At 42.8% G+C, this 20161-nt stretch overlaps 1 protein-coding gene across 2 annotated transcripts in view; it reads right to left on the reverse strand.

The window, feature by feature from the left end:
• Positions 1-19184, reverse strand: part of LOC112116944 (ADP-ribosylation factor-like protein 8B) — a 33300-nt gene extending 14116 nt beyond the window's left edge. The window contains exons 1-2 of one of the 2 annotated variants that reach the window (XM_024214717.3): positions 18860-19184; positions 10282-10362 (exon numbers count right to left, since the gene is read on the reverse strand). In XM_024214717.3, coding sequence (XP_024070485.1) covers positions 10282-10362; positions 18860-18982 — 204 coding nt within the window. In that variant the 5' untranslated portion in view covers positions 18983-19184. The remainder of the gene's footprint in view (positions 1-10281; positions 10363-18859) is intronic. The other variant, XM_024214716.3, reaches the window with a different exon arrangement.
• Positions 19185-20161: the final 977 nt, after the last annotated feature.

The following is a 20161-nucleotide window of genomic DNA, read 5'->3' on the forward strand; positions in this document are numbered from 1 at the left end:
AAAGATTCAAAAAATGATTTTTGAAAAATAGATTCCTTACTAGGCATATTAATACAGAACTCTGAGTAATGATTCATTTAAACTACAATAGAGAACCATATTTCCCACATCCCCCAGAAGCAGTGCAAAGGCTGGGGAGAGTTGGGGTAACAGAAGTGCTGAGGAAGAGCCTTGCCTGAGGAAAGAATTGCTGGGAAGGAGCCTCGGTGTGAACTTGGGAGGGTTGTTGAGTATGGATGGAAAAGTATGGAACAGGTTTTTTTGGGGGCTGGGGAGGGATTGTTAGGGAGCTTCCCCCATGCAGACCCTGACTGACCCCTAGCCTCTCCCATTCAGTCAAGCACGTGCGTCTCTCCACCCCCATTCAGACACCCACTCCCCCCATCCCCATGTGGCCCTTCAGCCCCTGCCCCAGTCTGTCCTCCCCAACTAGCCCTTATGAGCCCGTCTGACCTCCCAGCAGCCCAACACTATGTACAGGCACTGTGAAGAAGGTTCTGCAGGCTCTCTCTTCCCTAGCTGGCTGGGAACAGCTGTTGTGTTCTATTGCCACAGTGCCCTCTGGTGGGCAAAATGTGGAACTGCAGCAACTTTTCAGCAGAAGCTTTTTTCTGCGCAAAAATTAAAAATATGCATGGCTCATTAATTATGCACAGGTGCAGTGGTGCAGAATCCCCCCAGGAGTAGAATAAGGAAGAAGATTCTTTGCTAGGTGGATGCATTGCTAAAGAGGATATTTAAATCACATTAAGCAGATGTTGTTCAGACTAAATCTCAGATCATATTCCCATAGAATTTTATAAATAAAATGTTTTATTCATTCCTGTCAGTTTCTGTGGAGTAATAATTCTTAGCATATAAGAAGTGTTTCATATTCTCAGCGGGCTGTCCAGTAAAAACACTAGTTAATGTTTTAATTAGCAAGTTAGGGTAATCAGTATGCTTTAGAGTCACCATTCCTTTTAGTGTCCTTACACTGATCGGTTAAATCAAATTCTTCAAAAACAGGAATCCCTCTTGTCTAATTTCCATACTTTATCTGGGCATAAAACTCTTTCTTAAAATTGCAGCTATCAGACTGCGTAACAGCTTTAAGGGGCAAATCTTTCTCTTTTGTGCACAGGAAAGTTTTAGCAAGGGAGCAGGGATGCAGTTGGAGGCATGCTTAAGAGTTTGGAAAGCTGTAGGTGGATTAGGGACTCAAGGCACTGGTTGGTTTTTGATAAGTGTTTATTGTGGAAAGATTTGACAGGTAATGGAAAGTTGCAGGAGGGGAAAGGATAGTTTTGTCTTATGCTGTTCTTTCAGTGTCTACCTCCATGCAATCACCACATTTATTTCTACTCAGAAGGTTATCTTTGCAACCAGACAGGATTTTTTTTTTAAACTGTTTTCAGAAGAAAAAACTTTAAATCTTGTAGAAATAGAGATGGGAACCAAACTCACAGGGAGAGACTAAATCCTTGGACAATGCAGAGATTAAACAGAGATTTCTAGGGTGCTGCTCACAGGGCAACATACACCAGCAATTTCTGACATTATACTGTACACTGACAAGTAGGGAGGAATAAGGCGCTTCTACAGAGGTCCTAGGCACACCTATAATATTTAACGCCAATTCCCAAAGTCACAATATAAAGGCAGTAATTATCAGTAACTGTTCATCTAGCACAGTGAGGAAATAGCACATCAGGAAATACTCAATTTCACTGACAAGGAAATGGGAAAAAACACTTCAATTAAAGTAGGGTATCTAACAAAAGATGCCTTCTTTTAGTACTAGCCAAATTAGCTGCTGTGGAAGATACACTCCCCTGCTCAATGCAAATGATGGGCTAGATGTACTTCTTAATGGTCTATCATCTCACCTTTTGCAGTGTAGATTCCTTTTATGACTAGCTCTGTATACACTGAAAAAAAATATTTCACATGACTACATTTTCACCAGGCAATACATCAGAGAACACTACGTTCTTTGAAATAATTCCTGGCCCTTTGAAGAACCCTGCTGTCAGTTTCTGTAGGTGGATGAAGCCCTACTTGTATGACATTTTTCCAGTTAGGTAACAAGATAAGCAATATTGTGTTACCTCTGAGAGAAACAAGAGTAATTTTCCCAGACACACACTTTATGCAGTATATTTTTAAATTTAATCACGATACTCTTCTCTAATGATCAAATGGAAACATATTTAGGGCCTGAGCCTCAAAACTGCTAAGCATGCAAAGCTCCTGAAAGAAAGGCCAGGAGTACAGTAACAGAAAGGGGTATTACTCAGTGGCAATGCAGATCTAAGTGCATTATCTTTGACATGTATGGTGGCCAGAAAAAGGGCATGATGCCAGAATTTTCAAAAACTGGACTTCTCAGAAGGGACAAAAGGAAACTATTCCTATTGAACAAAATTGACATTAATGGTGCCTCAACCCACACTGATTTTGGGTGACAACGCATACCCACTTTTGCCATGGCTCATGAAACTGCTCCTAGATTATACAAACCCAGTGAGAGGCTGATTCAGTTAATAAAATAAAAATTTCAGAAGTGCCAAAAGTTCGTTTAAAAAAAAAACAAAAAAACCTGAAGAACCATTTCAAAATGTAATTTTGAATTAACATTTTATTTAGAAGTGTTGATTTGGAAAATTAAAACATTTCATTTTAACCTGAACAAAAATTTGCTGCATTTTTATTTCAGAAAAAAAAAAAAAAAAAAAAAAAAAAGATCAATTTAAAAGGAATCTATCCATCCTCCCCCCTTCTCCTGCCCGCCCCCCAAGTTTGGCCACCAAACCAAAAAAATCTGTTATTTGCTCAGCTTTATTTGGGAGACTGAAAGCAGGAAAGAAAGGGCTGTTGGCCTAGAGAGATGGGTCAGTAATTAATGTAGTGATTATTAATTTGTCTGATGATCTTTGAATAAAGTATATTAAAGCAAAGATGAGGTTTTTATTATTAAACAACAGTGAAATGGCAGCAGGACTCACAGCACTCTATATTCCATGGGAACAAGAAATGTTGCAGCAGTAGTTAAGAGTCAGAGAAGGAGGGCTGGCAATGCCAGCTTGAGCTCTCCTGGGCAGTTCACAACTAGAGCCCTGCACGGATACAAATTTATATCCTGGATGTGGATATAAATTGGTATCCACGGAACTGCAGGGCTCTCCCAGGAACCGCAGCGGCGAAAGGAGCAGAACATGGGGCTGCTGCTCCCAGGAGCCAGCGCCCCATGCCAGCAGCTCCTCTGGCACGGCTGTACTGCCTCTAGCCCCATCCCTGCCCCTTCCATGCAGCTGTCTGCATCTCCCATCTGAGGGCATGGGCTCCGCTTGAACACAAGAACATGACCAGGGACAGCTGCCAGTGAGTCTGGTGCCCGCCCCAGTGGGCAGTGCTGGAGGCGGTTCAGCCGCGCTGGAGGAGCTGCCAACCACGGGCTGCTGGCTCCTGGGAGCAGCAGCCCCACGTTCTGCTCCTTTCACTGCTGCAGTTCCCAGGGAAGCCCTGCGGTTCCGTGGATACCGATTTATATCCGAGGATATCTGCATCCACGGGTATAAATTTCTATCCACGCAGGGCTTTCTTCACAACTTTTTCAACATGTCCATAGTTGCTCCCCCCATTCAGGTCTGGGGTCTACAGAGTAGTTCTCCTGCCTCTGGGGCTGAAGCCAGGATTCACTCACTCTCTGTCACCCCCATCCAGACCCTAGTTCAGCAGGGCAAAGAGGCTTGAGACAGTTGAAACTGAACCTCCACCCAATTCATCTCTGAAATTCATCCCCTCCAATAGTTCAATTCTCAGTCTTTAGTCCAGTGGTTCTCAACCAGGGGTACATGTACCTCTGGGGGTACACAGAAGTCTTTCAGGGGGTACATCAACTCATCTAGATATTTGCCTAGTTTTACAACAAGCTATATAAAAAGCACTAGCAAAGTCAGTACAAACTAAAATTTCATGCAATGACTTGTTTATACGGCTCTATATACTATACGCTCAAATGTAAATACAATATTTATATTCTAATTTATTTATTTTATAATTATATGGTAAAACTCAGAAAGTAAGCAATTTTTCAGTAATAGTGTGCTGTGGCACTTTGTATTTTTATATCTGATTTTGTAAGCAAGTAGTTTTTAAGTGAGGTGACACTTGGGGGTATGCAAGACAAATCAGACTCCTGAAAGGGGTACAGTAGTCTCGAAAGGTTGAGAGCCACTGCTTTAGTCTATTCTGTGCCCCCAGCTTCATCAATTATATTCTCTCCCTGAATCCCATATTTCTCTGTCCCATCCCCCCAAGACCAAACACTACATTCTGATGGCCCAAGTCCTAGCTGTTCATCCACAAAATTCCTCATTACCTAGGATAGGAATCAGGAAGAGGCGGGGGGCTTCTGGTCACCCTGTCTCTCCTTCTCAAATTCCTCCTTTTGTTTGTCTCCCTCTATTCCATCCACCCACCTCTATCTAGTCCAGTACTGACTACCCCAAGCTGAAAAATCATGAGATTACAAAACAAATAATTTTTGAGCTACACTCCCATTGCCTTTTGGTCGGTTTTCTGAACTCTTGGAGGAAGGAGGGGGAGAGATATGTGTGCACATTTTACATTTGGGAGGACCTACTCACTTTTACTCCTAATTGATAGGTGGGACACTTCAACACCTTTCCCTGATTCCCTCCCCCATGCACTGTTCTGTGGTTCTTCATCCATGCCCTGCTCCCTATAGGCCCCTCCATCCAGTGGGCATTATTCAGTCTCATGCTCTCTTCTGCTGGACACAGCCCCAGCCTTGCGCCTCCCCCATCACCAGATGTTGGCCTTGTCCCAGCACCCTCTCTCCCCTCAATCCCTGGCACACACTGCTCAGTTCCTCCTCCCAAAACACTGTCCCTGCCCAGCTCCCTCTCCACTCCCCATTACTGCCACTGCCCAGCCCATTCCACGCTGAAGCTGAGTTGCATCAAAGGAACTGGCTCCCCACAGGATGTAAAGGTGGGAAGCATACATACCTGGGATCACTTCCTTCTCCCACCCCTCTGTTCCAGTCAGGGCTGGATTATGACATGCTGAGGCCCTAAACTATGTCACATGTAAGAGGCCCCACACCATAAAAAAAATGGAATTTATTATTTTCACAGAAAGGACATTGAATATATAAACATGAAAACTTTATATTTGCATATATACAAAGGCTAAGTTGTAAAAATAGAATAATAATCTTCATTTTCAGCAGCCCTCTCTGTAACGATGACATCATGACAGAAATAAATTTTAGACAAATTCTTTGAACTAATTGCATATGTAAGTAAAGTTCGAAGTAAATAATACAATATACAAAAATACAAAATAAAATAATACTGTAAATAATACAATTTACTAGATGAGTTCTCAGGAAATTTTTCTTCTCCATTGGGGCATTTAAATTGTGGAATTCCTTGTCTGAATACTCAATGAGACTCTTAGACGATATAAGATGGTAAAATTAATCAAACATTTTTTTATTTATTCATATGAAAAGAAGGATAACCCACTAGCTTAAAGCTCAACTATTAGTTATATTGATATGAATTACACCCAGGTAATAAGCAAACCATCAGAAAATTGTATGTGGGTTGTATTTTTCCAATACATTGATTTGTTTTGTTTTTATAGAAGGTTATGCTGAATTACCTAAGATTGGTACTACAATTAGTAGTAGAAAGTTTTTATTGAAACAAGTAACAACTTTAATTTTATATTATAAATATTGAGATTTATATATCTATCTCAACAACAAGTAATATTTTTATTAATATATATTATATATGCCAAAAACCTGTGTTATTTTACCAGGATATTTCTGTGAAAGTTAGTGCTATTTTGTCTATGTTCTCACAGGAAAACAAGAGAGGATTTTTTTTACACCAGGAATAAGGAAAATCATCCTTCTTTTCATATGAATAAATGAACAAATGTTTGATTAATTTTGTTAGGAAAATATAAAGTTTATCCAGACTATATATAAAACAGTTACAAATGTTTATTCCGATTTAATTTTCGCTACGAAACAATGAATTGTTGGGATTTTTCTTTTGCCATACTATAAAAATACAATCAATTATGCATATGATATGTGATTTGTAGACTCATAGGACTGGAAGGGACCTTGAGAGGTCATCTAGTCCAGTCCCCTGCCTCATGGCAGGACTAAGTAAAAATCTCCAATGATGGAGATTCCACAACTTCCCTAGGCTATTTATTCCAGTGCTTAACCATCCTAAAAGTTAGGAAGTTTTTCCTAACGTCCAACCTAAACTTCTAAGGTAGGACAAGAAGCAGTGGGCTTAAATTGCAGCAAGGGAAGTTAAGAAAAACAATTCTTCTCCCTCCTCCTTGTAACAACCTTTTACATAATTGAAAACGGTTATCATGTCCCCCTTCGGTCTTCTCTTTTCCAGACTAAACAATCCCAATGTTTTCAATCTTCCCTCATAGGTCATGTTTTCTAGACCTTTAATCATTTTTGTTGCTCTTCTCTGGACTTTCTCCAATTTGTCCACATCCTTCCTGAAATGTGGCCCCCAGAACTGGACACAGTACTCCAGTCTATATAAGTATCTTATATAAAAGTCTATATAAGAATTTTTTACATAGCATACTATCTATAATAAAATATTATCTTGTGCCCTCCAAACCCAGCGAGCAGAAATTCCCAGTCTTTTTTTGAGGCAGACATCTCTTTTCGCATTCGCTTCTCTATCCTCTGTCTCCCCAGGACCACTAATTAATCTCGAGTAAACACCTCGGAGACACAGAGTGACAACAAGCTATACACGTGAAAGAGAAAGAATTTACCAGAAAAATGACTGGTAATCTCTAGACAGGCATTGAGAAAATGAGAAAAGCTAGCCTATATTCAAGCAAATATGACGACTATTATAGGCTTTAATAGCCTATAAATCATATATGCACATAGTTTGAAATAACTTGCTCACTAAGTACTCAGAATATTTTGATATATATGTACATCTTCCTTCACTTCTCTCAAAACCCTCTATTTATCCTTTCGTCAGCACTCTCCGATATTTACTGTGAAGTTCCTGAAACTGACGGAGAAAAGCCAACACAAATTTATCCTCCTCAAGATCCACTTGACTCAAGTCCATAAGACAATCATCTGCAAACTCAATCATGTGAAGCACAGATAGCGCATGAAGCAGAAAGTGGCGTGTGCACTAAAATACACAATTGTACGTATGTACAGATCAAAAGAAGAAAGAACACGCTAACATACAAGCATGAGTTTGGCAGGATTGCTTCACGACACTGCCATCTCTGACCTCACATTTTTCCCGATTTTATCAGCAGTGAGATTTATCTATTTAAATAAGTTATGAAGGCACGGTCAGAATTTTACCAGTAGCAGCTGGCCAACAAAACACTGCCTTAGGAGATCGATAGCAGACTTACTCATAGAAACACTAATTTTACAAGTGCAATTATTGTTTTTTTCTCAGCCCCGGCCTCCCGCCTGTCAGTAATGAACAATTAGGGAAGGAAGGGTAGGGTAAGGGTATTTGTGTAGCCAGATGTGTATATTTGTCATATTTGAATGAAAATGTCTATATTTAGAGAGAATCTTCTTTTTCCCATATCACCTTGATTTATCAACCGATTTTATAAAATTTGAAATTGAGTCATTTTTTTCTTTTTTAGAGGCCCCTCATATTGCGAGGCCCTAAACTGTAGCTTAATTAGCTTATACCTTAATCCAGCACTGGTTCCAGCACAGCACTAAATGGGAGTGAGAAGGGCTGCTATCCCTGAGCTGCCTTCTCATGGGCTTCCACGCACTGCATAGGCAGCAGTTCAACTGAGGGAGCAGATTCCAGAGCAAGTGGAGGGGCGGCCTCTGCTGGCAACAGCTAGAACTGCAGCTCAACCTGCCAGTGCCTGCCTCTGGTGGTTCCATCCAGAACTGCAGCATCAATTATAGCTCAGGCAAAAATGTTGAGTTGCCAGGATCTTCCCATGAGATTGAAATAGACCAGTATTCATGCTGCAAAGTTGCTGGACTCATCAAAATACCAAAAGAGCTGGCAACACAGCTGCCACCCCACCATCCTAGCTACACATCTCCTCTCCAATTCCCTCTAATCCACTTCTGTGGGTCTCCCTCAATTTCCCGCTACCCCCCTCAACAAACATCTCCCCACTCTGGGCCCCCTCACCCCAATACCTCTGCCTGCCACCCCCAGGCTCCTCTATTCCTCCACATCTTTGCATGTTCCCACCAACCTCGGGGTTCACTCACTTGCTACAGTACCCTTCCCTGTGATTACTTTCCACTTAAGCACTCAAGTTTTCTTGAACAACTCAACAGAATCAATTTCCCTCTCAGTCCTCAACAGTCCTGCATCAATTCCCTGTCCTCTTGCCTAAATCTGCCCTATCTTTCCAGAGTTGTCATCTTTTTGAGTTCCTTGAACCAGTACATTCAGAGTCCCAGTACATGTCACTGTGTGTGTCCAGAAGTAGGTCTTCCCTACTTGATTTGCTCCTTGGCCCTTTGTTTCATAAGGGTTTCATCACTGGGACTCATCTGCCTTTCCACCACTGTTCAGAGAAGTCCATAGCACTGACATGGCGATTACAGTGAAAAAGATGAAATTACCACAATTAACCACAGAAATACTGTAAGATAATAATTTCAGTTCACTTTTCAATTCCAATGCCCTCTCTCCATGGCCTAGAACTTTTAAGGACCTCTAATCAAAATTAGCACATAATTATAGGGGTAATTGGGAGTGCTACATTGTTATTAGAAAGTGATCCTTGAAGGTGGGAAAAAACAAAGGGACAGTTGGTGGTGAGTGTAACAGGACTAAAAGATTAATGCAAGCCTCAGAAGAAAAAAAAAAAAAACCCTAGCCAGTTTGCAGAACATACCTGCAAGGGAGAGAGGGGAAAGATTGATAAATTCGTACTAGAGAACCCATTGTACTAGGTGCTGTACAAACACAGAGCCTGTCTATATGGGAAAGTTTTGACAGTTATACTGATACAGCTATACCAGTATAGCCCACTCATGTGGACACTCCTATTCCAGTAGAAGAGTGGCTTTTTTGGTTTAGATTAAACCCACCAAGAGAGAGAAACTAAACCAAAAAAAAGGTACTCATACCAGAATAAGAGTGTCCAGAAAGCTTTGGGCAGGTTAACACCAGTTTAAATTAATATCTTAGACTATAAAAAACAAACCAAAAAACCCCCTCAAAAACTTTCCTGAGTAGGCAAGGCCTTCAACCAGGTGCAGGAAGCCCACAAATCCAGAGGGAAGAGAGACAATTTCCAAGAAATGGAGGAGAAAGAAGCGATGAGAACAGAAAAGACAGATCCAAGAAAAAAGGAGAAGTAGCAGATAACTGTTTATATATGAGATAGCACAGTAATTTGAATATATGCAATATTGCTCTAATTTAGATCAGTTGGAGCCAAAAGAAATTCTCTCAGCCCATCCTATAATTTTTGAACTTCTTCCATTTGAAGAAGTGTGGAGGGAAGGCTTTGGCCTGGCAGGGACTTTCCAGTGACAAATTAAATGAATGCAATAATACAAATAAAATAAGAATGTATTTACTGGAAAAAAGATGACATGTTTTGACCTGAAACATCTAAAAAATAACATTGTCAGCTTAGACACTTGTCTGCTTTTCCCCTGTACTGATGTTTTAACTGTAAGATTATTATATTTTAAAAAGATTAGAGGGGAAAAAATCGTCAGTTTAATTTGTGCATTGGACAGCACTTCATATAGTCAGATTCACTACTTCCTTGCATTGTTAAGTAAATTTTTCCTGTTTTTCACACAGCAGGAGAGCACAGAGAATATGATTAGTTCAAACATACAAGAGTTATTGAAAAGTCACAAGAATTGGCAAAGAGATATATTGGCAGGTGTAGAAAATAGTTTTAACTTTCTTTTTTAAATAGACTAAGTTTCACATTTGCTGGATTACTTTAAAAATGTGTTCTTCACCATGTAGGTCTGTTTTCATAAAAGTGAACATACTTCTGTTGGTTTCTTGAAATAACTGACCACAGTGCATATTCAAAAGAAGTCTCAATAAAGATTACTAAAAAGAATAGTCCATCCTATTATTTCACATGACAAAAATGACAGCTGTCATCAATTATGCTAAGTGCAGCCATTTTCACCACGCTCACATTCCATGCTAAAAAATTTGGTTTTAATAGTTATTTCCTCTTTTGTATAATTCAGACAAGAACACTTACCTTTATGGTAACATTTCCTTTTGTTATTTTTCTCATATTGAAGCCTACTGTAGGAATCATATCTTCTGTGAACTGCCCTGACTAAAAAAAAAAAAAAAAGGTTATAATTAATATAACTAATTAAGAACTAATACATTCAGCATTTGTAGTCTAAATAATCTTTCATTTTCACAACATAAATTGAGAATTATGTAAATTATTTAAAATAACATGAACCAATGCTTTGATTAAAACACTGTCTTGCCATTGTGAGAAAACTGACTCATGTCTGGCCTCTTGTTCCTAGACGGATTATCCTGAGTAGTCAAAGAAACTCTCAACACGCTTCATCTGGTTCCTTTAGCTAATCTGGGGGCAGCATTGTTGGATTACTATGAGGCCTTGACAACACTAGGATGTTTCTCCTAAAATTCCTCACCAATGCTACCATGGGTTCAGCTCCACCAAAGGTAACAACGGTGAAAGTGGGTGGTGCTGCAGGGAATAACTGGTATTTTGAGTAGCTTGATGTTGGAAGCACCATCTACCCTCAAGTTCTTACTATTACTGCAATAAATGGAGCTGAATGAATGATAATTTGGGAAATTTTAGGAAAATACTCTTTCATACAAAAGGTTAAGGCGGGGGTTCTCAAACTGGAGGTCACGAGGTTATTACATGGGGGGGTCACAAGCTGTCAGCCTCCACTCCAAACCCTGCTTTGCCTCCAGCATTTATAATGGTGTTAAATATATAAAAAAGTATTTTTAATTTATATGGGGGGGGTCGCACTCAGAGGCTTGCTATGTGAAAGGGGTCACCAGTACAAAAGTTTGAGAACCACTGGGTTAAGGGGAGTCCTGTCCAGTGTCTCACAATTGAAATGAACATTGCTACAATAAAGGAACTTAGTTTTTGTTAAAGCGCACTTTACCATAATACCATGAGAGAGGAGGAGGTGAAAAATGAGAACCTAAGTAGAGGACTCACTATGCCCTCACCATCCATCACCTCCAAAAATGTACCTTTAATAAATATAGTAGGCATTTTGTCCAGCGAACAATATTACATTGGAGCTATTTTCTATGCTACTTGACAACTGACTGATTCTTAATATTATCACTGGTCACACCAAACCTGCTGCATCTTTCCCCTTCATTAACTGGGGTTAAGAGGATAAGATTCCATCACTCTATCCTTTATCTACCAACTATGGTAAACCAGTTTTAGTCTAGGGCTTAAAAAGTCACATAACTTTCAATAAAGATCTGTTGCTCGCACTTGATTTTTTTTTAAATGTTCTCTATCTTTCAGATTAAAACAACTTCTATTAGTTAGTTCCTTGGTTTGTTCAGGGTATATTGTTCCCAGGATACTAAACTTCTCTATAGGCAGTCTTATAGATATATTTTCCTCCCATGCTTTGCCCCCATCCTTTGTTTCTGTGTCTCTCTCTCTCGTTCTTTGTTTCAGTCACTGTCATAAACATACAGCTAAGGGTAGCATTTAATTCCTTTTTTACCTGTAAAGGGTTAAGAAGCTCAGATAAGACGGGTTGCACTTGACCAAAAGGACCAATAAGGGGAGAAGACGCTTTCAAATCTGTGGGGGAAGGTTTTTTGTCTGTCTCTCCCAGAGTCAACAAGGAAACAGGGCAGGGAAAATACATCTCCCTAAGCCATATTTGAACTAAGCATCTAGTCTTGCAAAAATAGTAAGTAATAGCAAAGAAATGCATTAGATTACCTTTTGTTTTAGCTTGTGAATTTTCCCTGTGCTAAGAGGGAGGTTTATCCCTGTTTTTGTAACTTTAAAGTTTTGCCTAGAGGGGAAATCCTCTGTGTTTTTGAGTCTTCTGTTATTCTGTAAAGTACTTACCATCCTGATTTTACAGGGGTGATTCTTTTACCTTTTTTTTTTTTAATTAAAACTCTTCTTTTAAGAACCCGATTGATTTTTCATTGTTTGTTTCAATTGGGTTTGTGTTCACCTGTACCAATTGGTGAGGATATTATTCTCAAGCCTTCCCCAGGAAAGGGGGGGGCAGGGTTTGGGGGAATATTTTGGGGGGAATAGGACTCCAAGTGGTCCTTTCCCTGATACTTTGTCTAAATCACTTGGTGGTGGCAGCATATTGTTCAAGGCAAGGTGGAATTTGTGCCTTGGGAAAGTTTTTAACCTAAGCTGGTAAAAATAAGCTTAGGAGGTCTTTCATGCGGGTCCCCACATCTGTACCCCAGAGTTCAGAATGGGGAAGGAACCCTTGACAGTCATTTTCTATAAATGCCCCCACGTGCAAAAATCATCACTAAACACAATTGTACCTGTGCTCCTATATAAAACCACATGCCTAGCAGCAACAGAAGCAGAAATTTGGAATTGAATAAAATCAGAAAAAGCCTAGTTAGTTTCAATCTTCTGGTAAAGACATTGGTCTAATTTGTTCAATATTTTATGCTGAATATTTATTTTATGCTGAACTGACTTTCAAAGCGAGAAACCAGAAGAAATGTGATTATTCTTTAAATACTGAATCTTGAGGGGGAGGGGGGGAATTAGATAGTTACACCAGGAATCCATTAAAAGTCATGATTTTGGTAAACCCTAAGGAAGTAAATCTTCCATTTTTATTAGTAAAGTATACATCAGACATGTTAAATAGGAAGACATACATAATAAAATAAAAGGCATAACTGCCCTGGTATTGGAGATACAATGTATATATTGGGGTCCTCAAACAATTAATGTCTCCTGTTTAGATATTTGGTCTTATCTTTCTGAGATGTTTCTATTATGGTAGAAAGGAAACAGTTACAAGCTGGACAACATTATTTTTATAGTTCTTTTCTCCATATACAATCTTGGACTTTCTAGCTGAAAGACAAGGATGGGGGGGGGGAGAGATTACTAATCATTGCCCAATTAACATATAGTTTCTTATCAAGGATCTGTTGTGATAAGATTATTTGTTTCAAGTGCTATAAGGAGCCTTGAAGTGAAAAGAATATTTCCTGGGAAGGTCCCACAAGATACATATCTTGTTTTTGCAATATTCAGGGGTGTACAGTCAGACATCCTTATTCTATCATATTTCAATAAAACAAACGACAATCTAAAGGAAACAATAGATTTGATGCTTGAGGGGTTTGAAATGAATTTTTCATAGCTTCCAAAGCCAGAAGTGACCATTGTAATCATCTAGTCTGAGTGCCTGTGTTCCATATTTGTAAGCATGTGTATTTATAAATGCTTTGGGATACTGAATTAAATGCCTCCAAATACTGAGTTACCATAACTATATGGACTATCTTCATTAACAGTCACTCTTACCATTAACAATGGCCCAGATTCTGCTCTGTTATATAGGCTAAAATCCAAAATAACTCCTTTACAGACAATAGAATTTGTCTGGATTTACACTGGTAGAACAGGGCAAAATCTTGCCCAAGCTCTTCAGGGCAAGGACTGTCTCACAATGTGTTTGTACATGGCTTAGCACAGTGGAACCCTGACAAGGATCTCTGAAGCTACTGCAATACAAACGACATCCTAACACTGTGTTTTATGGTCCACCACAGTCCCTTGTCATGATGGTTTCTTTTTTCCCATTCAACCTTTCCCCCCTCTTCCCCCCACACACTTCCAATCCCCTCCCCTCAGGTCTATTGTAGTCAAGAATAATCCACTGTGAACCACTTATCCTGGACTGTTTACTTCAGAATTGGTTCCCAACGAACCCTTCTCTATCATGACACCTTATCTCCAGCTTGAAGGACACAATACATGTGCTTTTCCATAGCTGCAATCTGTGCCCTTCCCCAAATCAGAAACCATGGTCAAAAGTGATTCATTTCATAACATTCTTCTTAGACTGCATCTGTGCTGGCAGAAATTAGACATGTAATTTTTCACTAGTGCACCTCCACTGATTATAGCAATGACAGAAACTGTAGTGTGCACAGTGCAGACTGTACCGCCATATTGTCTAGCCCATTCTGAGTAGAATTACATAATATGACAACAAGAAGTTGAGAGTCCTGTCCAACATTGCTACCACTGGTTGAGCTGTGATGTGGTGACTTATAGCCACAAAGTTTGCTAATGTAAATGCAGCCCAAAACCAAAAGGTGTTATTTCTTAGTTAACTTGTTCTCCTCTAAGCTACAGCAGAAGGTTTAGAGTTTGTGCCAGTCCCAGTATACCTGCAGAGAGCACCATAAACACACTGCTAGCGGGAAGCCAACTCCTTGCAATGTAAATCATTAAGCACTAACACCCGCACTTCTTATTACACTGGTGCTGTCGTCTTATTGTTTGACTATTTCTATTTTCGCAATGGTTGCAAGTGGCAAGATGATTTATTGTTTGCCAAGCAAGAACTCCCAAGGGCAGAGCAAGCCCTTGTGAGCTGAATGCTCCTCGGCTGGAGACTAGATTAACAGCAACACTGCTGAGGCCCATATCATCAGATCACCCGCATGCCAGATATGTCAGCAAACTGCCTTTTACAATCTGAACTGCAGACATCCTTTTCCGTTTGCTGATTGATGGTCTTCCTCACAACATACCCTCCCAGTGGCCCCACTGCTAGCCTCATTCTCCAATACCTGCACGCTTCTCTTCTTTTTTCCCTTCTATCTTGCTTCCTTCCTCTTCTGATCTCACTCCCCACCCCCCGGCCGCCATTTCCCTTCATCGCACCTTGGTCCCCATATTATAAAGTAAAACAAATGTGGGACTAAAGTTGTGTGCTTACCACCACCCCAATCACTTGCTTATATGTTGTATCCCTTCCTCCCATGCTTCCTCTGTTTTTTGTCTTCTGAAACTGCCATCTTTTCAGGGTAGGGACTGACTCTTCAAGTGTCTATATGGGTGATACTGCAACATAAGTTAGTAGTAACTGTCAAGGCTGATTCCCGACTCTGGCACTTTGAGTGCAGAAGGTGGGGGCCCACAAGGATTCTAAAAATTAATACTGGCCACTCCAGGCTGGTATTAAACTCCTAAAGTTACAGCTTTTCTTTGACCTTGAATGGGTAGATGCTGCCACCACCCAAGTGCAGAACCCCTTTGAGAGCCCAGGAAGGCACACTTGGGAATTCTTTCCTGTGGGGGTACTCTCAAGCCCTTTCACTCCCCCTCCGGGGAAGAGCTGAGAAAAAAAACAAAGGAAATCAGCTGTTGCCAACAGCTAATTAAACAACATATGCACAAACCTCTTAGGACACAAAAAAAACCAATCCCGTTCTTAAAAAAAGGTAAATTTTATTAAAAACAAAAAGAAAGAAAATACATCTGGAAACTCAGGCTATTGCTAGATTAAAAAGAGCAAATATAATAATTAAGCATCAAGAATGGTTTTCTTGAGGTCCAGCTTAAAGGTTACAAGCAAAACAAAAGCTTTTGGCGGTTAGCACAGAGGAGTTCACGAGCCAATAAGAAATAAATGAAATAATCCTAATCGCATCTTCCTAGACATTCCCTGATTTACTTACATATCTGGGGTTCAAATAAGTATTCTAGGTATGATCTGATGATTTTCCATATCTGGCTTAAAGCTTCTTATAGCATTGCTGCTATGTGTCTCCTCTCTCCGGAGAACAACGGACAGACCGACCAAGGGAAAGTTTTTTCCCCCAATTTTAAAAAGTTCTAGCCCTCCCATTGGCTCTTTCGGTCAGGTGCCCACTCACTTCCCTTTACCTATGCATGCAGTCAGACTTTTTAACCCTTTACAGATAAAGCAAGTGGAGAAGAGCTACCAAGAGAGATTCTATGCTAACTGGCTGGCTGGGTGTCCACAAAAGAGAACTACCCCCCTCTCATTTATCACAGTAACAATGACAGGCTAAATGGAGACAATGGGATGTATTGGGAAGCCCAAAGGAAAGATTATCTATTATTACTCAAAGTTAAACAGATAGCTAAGACAGATAGATAGCTTAGCTGATCAGTACATACTGACAAGTAGGGCTGGTCGAAAGTTTTCTGACAGAACAATTTTCCATCAGAAAACGCTGATTTGATGGAATCAAAATGTTCCATGGGAATGTGTCTATTCCATTGAAACTTTCGGAAGAAGTCAGGCAGAATGGCAGACCAGCAGGTCAGTTCCTAAGTTCCCTCAAAGCTGCGCAGCAGCCTATTAAGCGCCGCGCAGGCACTCAGGGCTGCCGGCCCCAACCCAGCCCAGTCCCAGCCCTGCTGCGGCCCGGGGGAGAGGCGCCCCTCCCCTAGCCCCGGCCTGGGCCTACCACGGCCAGGGGAGAGAGAACTGGGGGGAATCCTCTCTCCCCGCTGTAGCCCCGAGGCAGCCTGCACCCCAAACTCCTCATTCCTGGCCCCACCCCAGAGCTCACACCCCCAGCTGGAGCCCTCACCCCCCACAACCTAACCCTCTGCCCCAGCCCTGAACTCCTCATCCTCAGCTCCACTCCAGAGTCCTCACCCCCCGCACCTCAGCCCTCTGCCCCAGCCCTGAGCCCCCTACCACACACCAAACCCTTGGCACCACCCCCGCCATATGAATTTTGTTATGTGCACCAATATGGAGGTGATGTGTCACACATTGCCTTTGTATTGGTGCACATAACAAAATTTATTCTGCACACGTGTGGGGCAAATTAGAGGGAACACTGGTCAGCTCCTCAGATCGCTACCTGCTGGCCAGCTTGCCTATTACCTAGCTCCTTGGCTGCCATGACATCATAGTAAAAATCTTTCAACCTTTATATTACATTATATAAGTCTTGTTGATTACAATGTTATAAAGTCAAAACTAAATGTTTCGACCTTATCAAACCAAAATGTTTTGACACAGTCAAAATAAAATGTCATTTGGATTCTTCCAAAATGAATTTACAGAATTTTGCTCCAATGGACATTTTGAAAAATTATTGTTACATTCCTATTCTAACTAAATTTTGGAATTTCCTACAGAAAAGGTATTCCATGTTCGAAACAGCTCTAATATTCAGTCTGCATCTTTTTGGTATCAGGGAAGCAAATCTTTTGGAGGGACTTGGATGTGAGGAGTGGTGGTTTGACAAATTGATATGGAGTGGGCATTCTAAGCACAGGGACAGAATGGAAAGGGGCATGTAAATGGAAGTGGGAGGAGGAGATGAACAGGACACATTGAGGCCACCATCATGTGAGGAGGACACAATTCTACAGTAGATCAGACACATAAGCTGATGTAAACCTATTGAAAGTAAGGTGAAAAAAGTTTAAAACTTGATGTGATGGATGAGTGGGAGTCACTGAAGGGATTCAGTGAAGGTGGCGATAAAGTCTCAGTGACAGACTAGAACATTATTTTATCAGGTGCATTTTGGCTAGATAGAAGGTGTTGATGTGAGGATTTATATAAACAAAACACTATTTTATTGTAGAAAAAGTGACTGTATAATGTACAAATATCCTTTGCCTGGGGGATTCGCAGTGAGATGGATGAACCTGATAATCAAAAAGCTATTTTCTCATCTCTAACTTACTTTAAACTCACATCTGTTGTTGGTGTGATATTAAAGCGGTTGTGAAATGGTCACTGTCCCAGGGTTCTTCCCATCCCCCACTCCTACAGAGATCTTATGACAGGATGAGGACTTCACCACAGGCAATAAACCTCTCTTGTGAGGGGATGGGGAGGTGAGCAGGAGGGAAGAGGTGTGCCAGGCATTCAGCTACAAGGTACTAGAAATCCTAACAAAGTTCTAGCAACCATCTGCTTCCCAGCCTCAAATACAAATCATGTTCCCCCTATGTACTACTACAAGGGTTCTCAATCTTTTTCTTTCTGGGGCCCCCTCCCCCAACATGCTATAAAATCTCCATGGCCCAGCTATGCCACAACTGTTTTCCTGCATATAAATGCCAGGGCCTGCAGTAGGGGGTAGCAGGGAGAGCAATTGCCTTAGGCCCCCCTACTATAGGGGGAACTGCAAAGCTAAGTTGCTCAGACTTCAGCTTCAGCCTGGGGTAGCGGGACTTGGGGCCGAGGGCTGCAATCCCATGTGGCAAGTCTTCAGTTTTCTGTCCTGGGCCCTAGCGAGTCTAATGCCAGCCATGCTTGGCAGACCACCTGAAACCTGCTCGCAGACCCCCGGGTGCCCCAGACTGCGAACCGCTGTATTACTACACACCGCCCCAAGGGCTCACTCCCAGGAGGGAAACCAACCACAGACAAGGTTCATCCAGCAGGCAGAGCTGGGGGCCTGCTGCATCCAAACCCAGGGACAGACCACCTCCATTTCCCCAAAAGAGAGACAGTCCCACACACGGCCCTCTCGCAGCAGAGAGGGTCCCCCTGTCCCCTTAAAAGAGACACAGCCCCCTCCCCCACGCCAGTGACAGGGTCCCAGACACAGCCCCCCCACCCCAGAGACACTGCCCCCCACCCATCCAGACACAGAGCTCCCCCGCCTGCCCTAGAGACACCCTCCCATCTCATTAAAGGCACAGCCCCAAGACAGAGCCCCCCGCCTCATTAGAGACACAGCCTCCCCCCCCCCGCACCAGGAGGGCCAGGGCCATGGCCCCCTTCTCCCGGGGACCGACAACCACGCCGCGGGGAGGCCGTGGCCGGGCGCCGTACCGCCAGCACGGTGAGCAGGGTGGTCTTGCCCGAGTACTGCAGCCCCACCAGGGTGAGCTCCATCTCCTCCTTCCAGAACAGCGAGCGCAGCCACTCCAGCAGCCGGGCCACCAGCGTCAGCATCCCGGCCAGCGCCCCCGACCCGCCTCCCAGCTCTGGCGGCTCAGCGGCGCTCAGGCGGCCGGCGCGGGGCAGCGGCTCCGGGTCTCGGCGGTGGCGGCTGCGCTGGGGACAGCACCGGGGTCGGAGCAGCTGAGCGGGGAGCCGCACGTGATCCCAGCCACCGCCCTTCTCCCAAGGCTGCCGCTGGCTGAGTCGCCGCAGACTGGGAGGGGCTCGGGACGGAGCGGCCGGGCGGGTCTCAGCGGCACGTGGGCTGCGGGAAAGGGGGGACGAGCCTGGGGGTGATAGGCTGGGCCCCCGCGGGGGTGTCACTGAGGGGCGGGGAGTCACGTGGTGGTGAGAGGCTGGGCCCCCGCGAGGGTGTCAGTGAGGGGCAGGGCCGTGGTGTCACGTGAGAGGCGGGGATCACATGAGGGCTGACAGGGTGGGTCCTGGGGGGAGGAGGGTCATTGAGCGGTGGGGATTACGTGAGGTGTCATAGGGTGGGTGTCACTGAGGGGCTGGACGGAGGGGGTCACATGAGGGGTGATAGGCTGGGTCCCTTCAAGGTAGGGTTGCCAAGTTTGGTTTGATGTATTCCTGGAGGTTTCATCACATGACATAATCATTAATTAAAAATTAATTTTTAATTCCTGGAGGCTCCAGGACAGTCCTGAAGGGTTGGTAACCCTACTTCAAGGGGTTTATTACTGAAGGGTGGGAGGGTCACATAAGGAGCAAAAAAGTGGATCCTTACAGGGTGGGCCCTGACTGAGTGATAGGGATCACAGCTGGGCCTGAGGGGTGGGGGAATCATGAGGGTTGACAAGGTGGGTCTTCATGGAGGGTTACTGAGGGGCAAGGCACTGGCCCTGTATAGGGTGTTGTGCAGGGGAAGCAAAGCTTAGTGCTTGGGGTCTTGTGGCACTAGCCTGGTTCTTGGGAGAATCAAGGTTCAGGTCCCCACTCTGCCATTGATTTCCTGTGTGACCTTAGGCAAGTCACTTAGCCCCTCTGTGCCTCAGTTTCCCATCTGTACAATGGGGATTGCAGACCTGCCCTGCCTCACAAAATAGTGGGAGAATCAATACATTAACATTGTAAAGCACTCAGATATTACAGTGATAGGGGCCAGAGAAGTACCTAAGATAGACAAGGCTGGTGCAGTGCGGGAAAGGGAGATGTGATGTGACAGGTGAT

Source organism: Terrapene carolina, unplaced genomic scaffold (assembly GCF_002925995.2).
Source record: "Terrapene carolina triunguis isolate 2854851 unplaced genomic scaffold, T_m_triunguis-2.0 Scaffold68, whole genome shotgun sequence".
NCBI classification, from domain to species: Eukaryota; Metazoa; Chordata; order Testudines; family Emydidae; genus Terrapene; species Terrapene triunguis.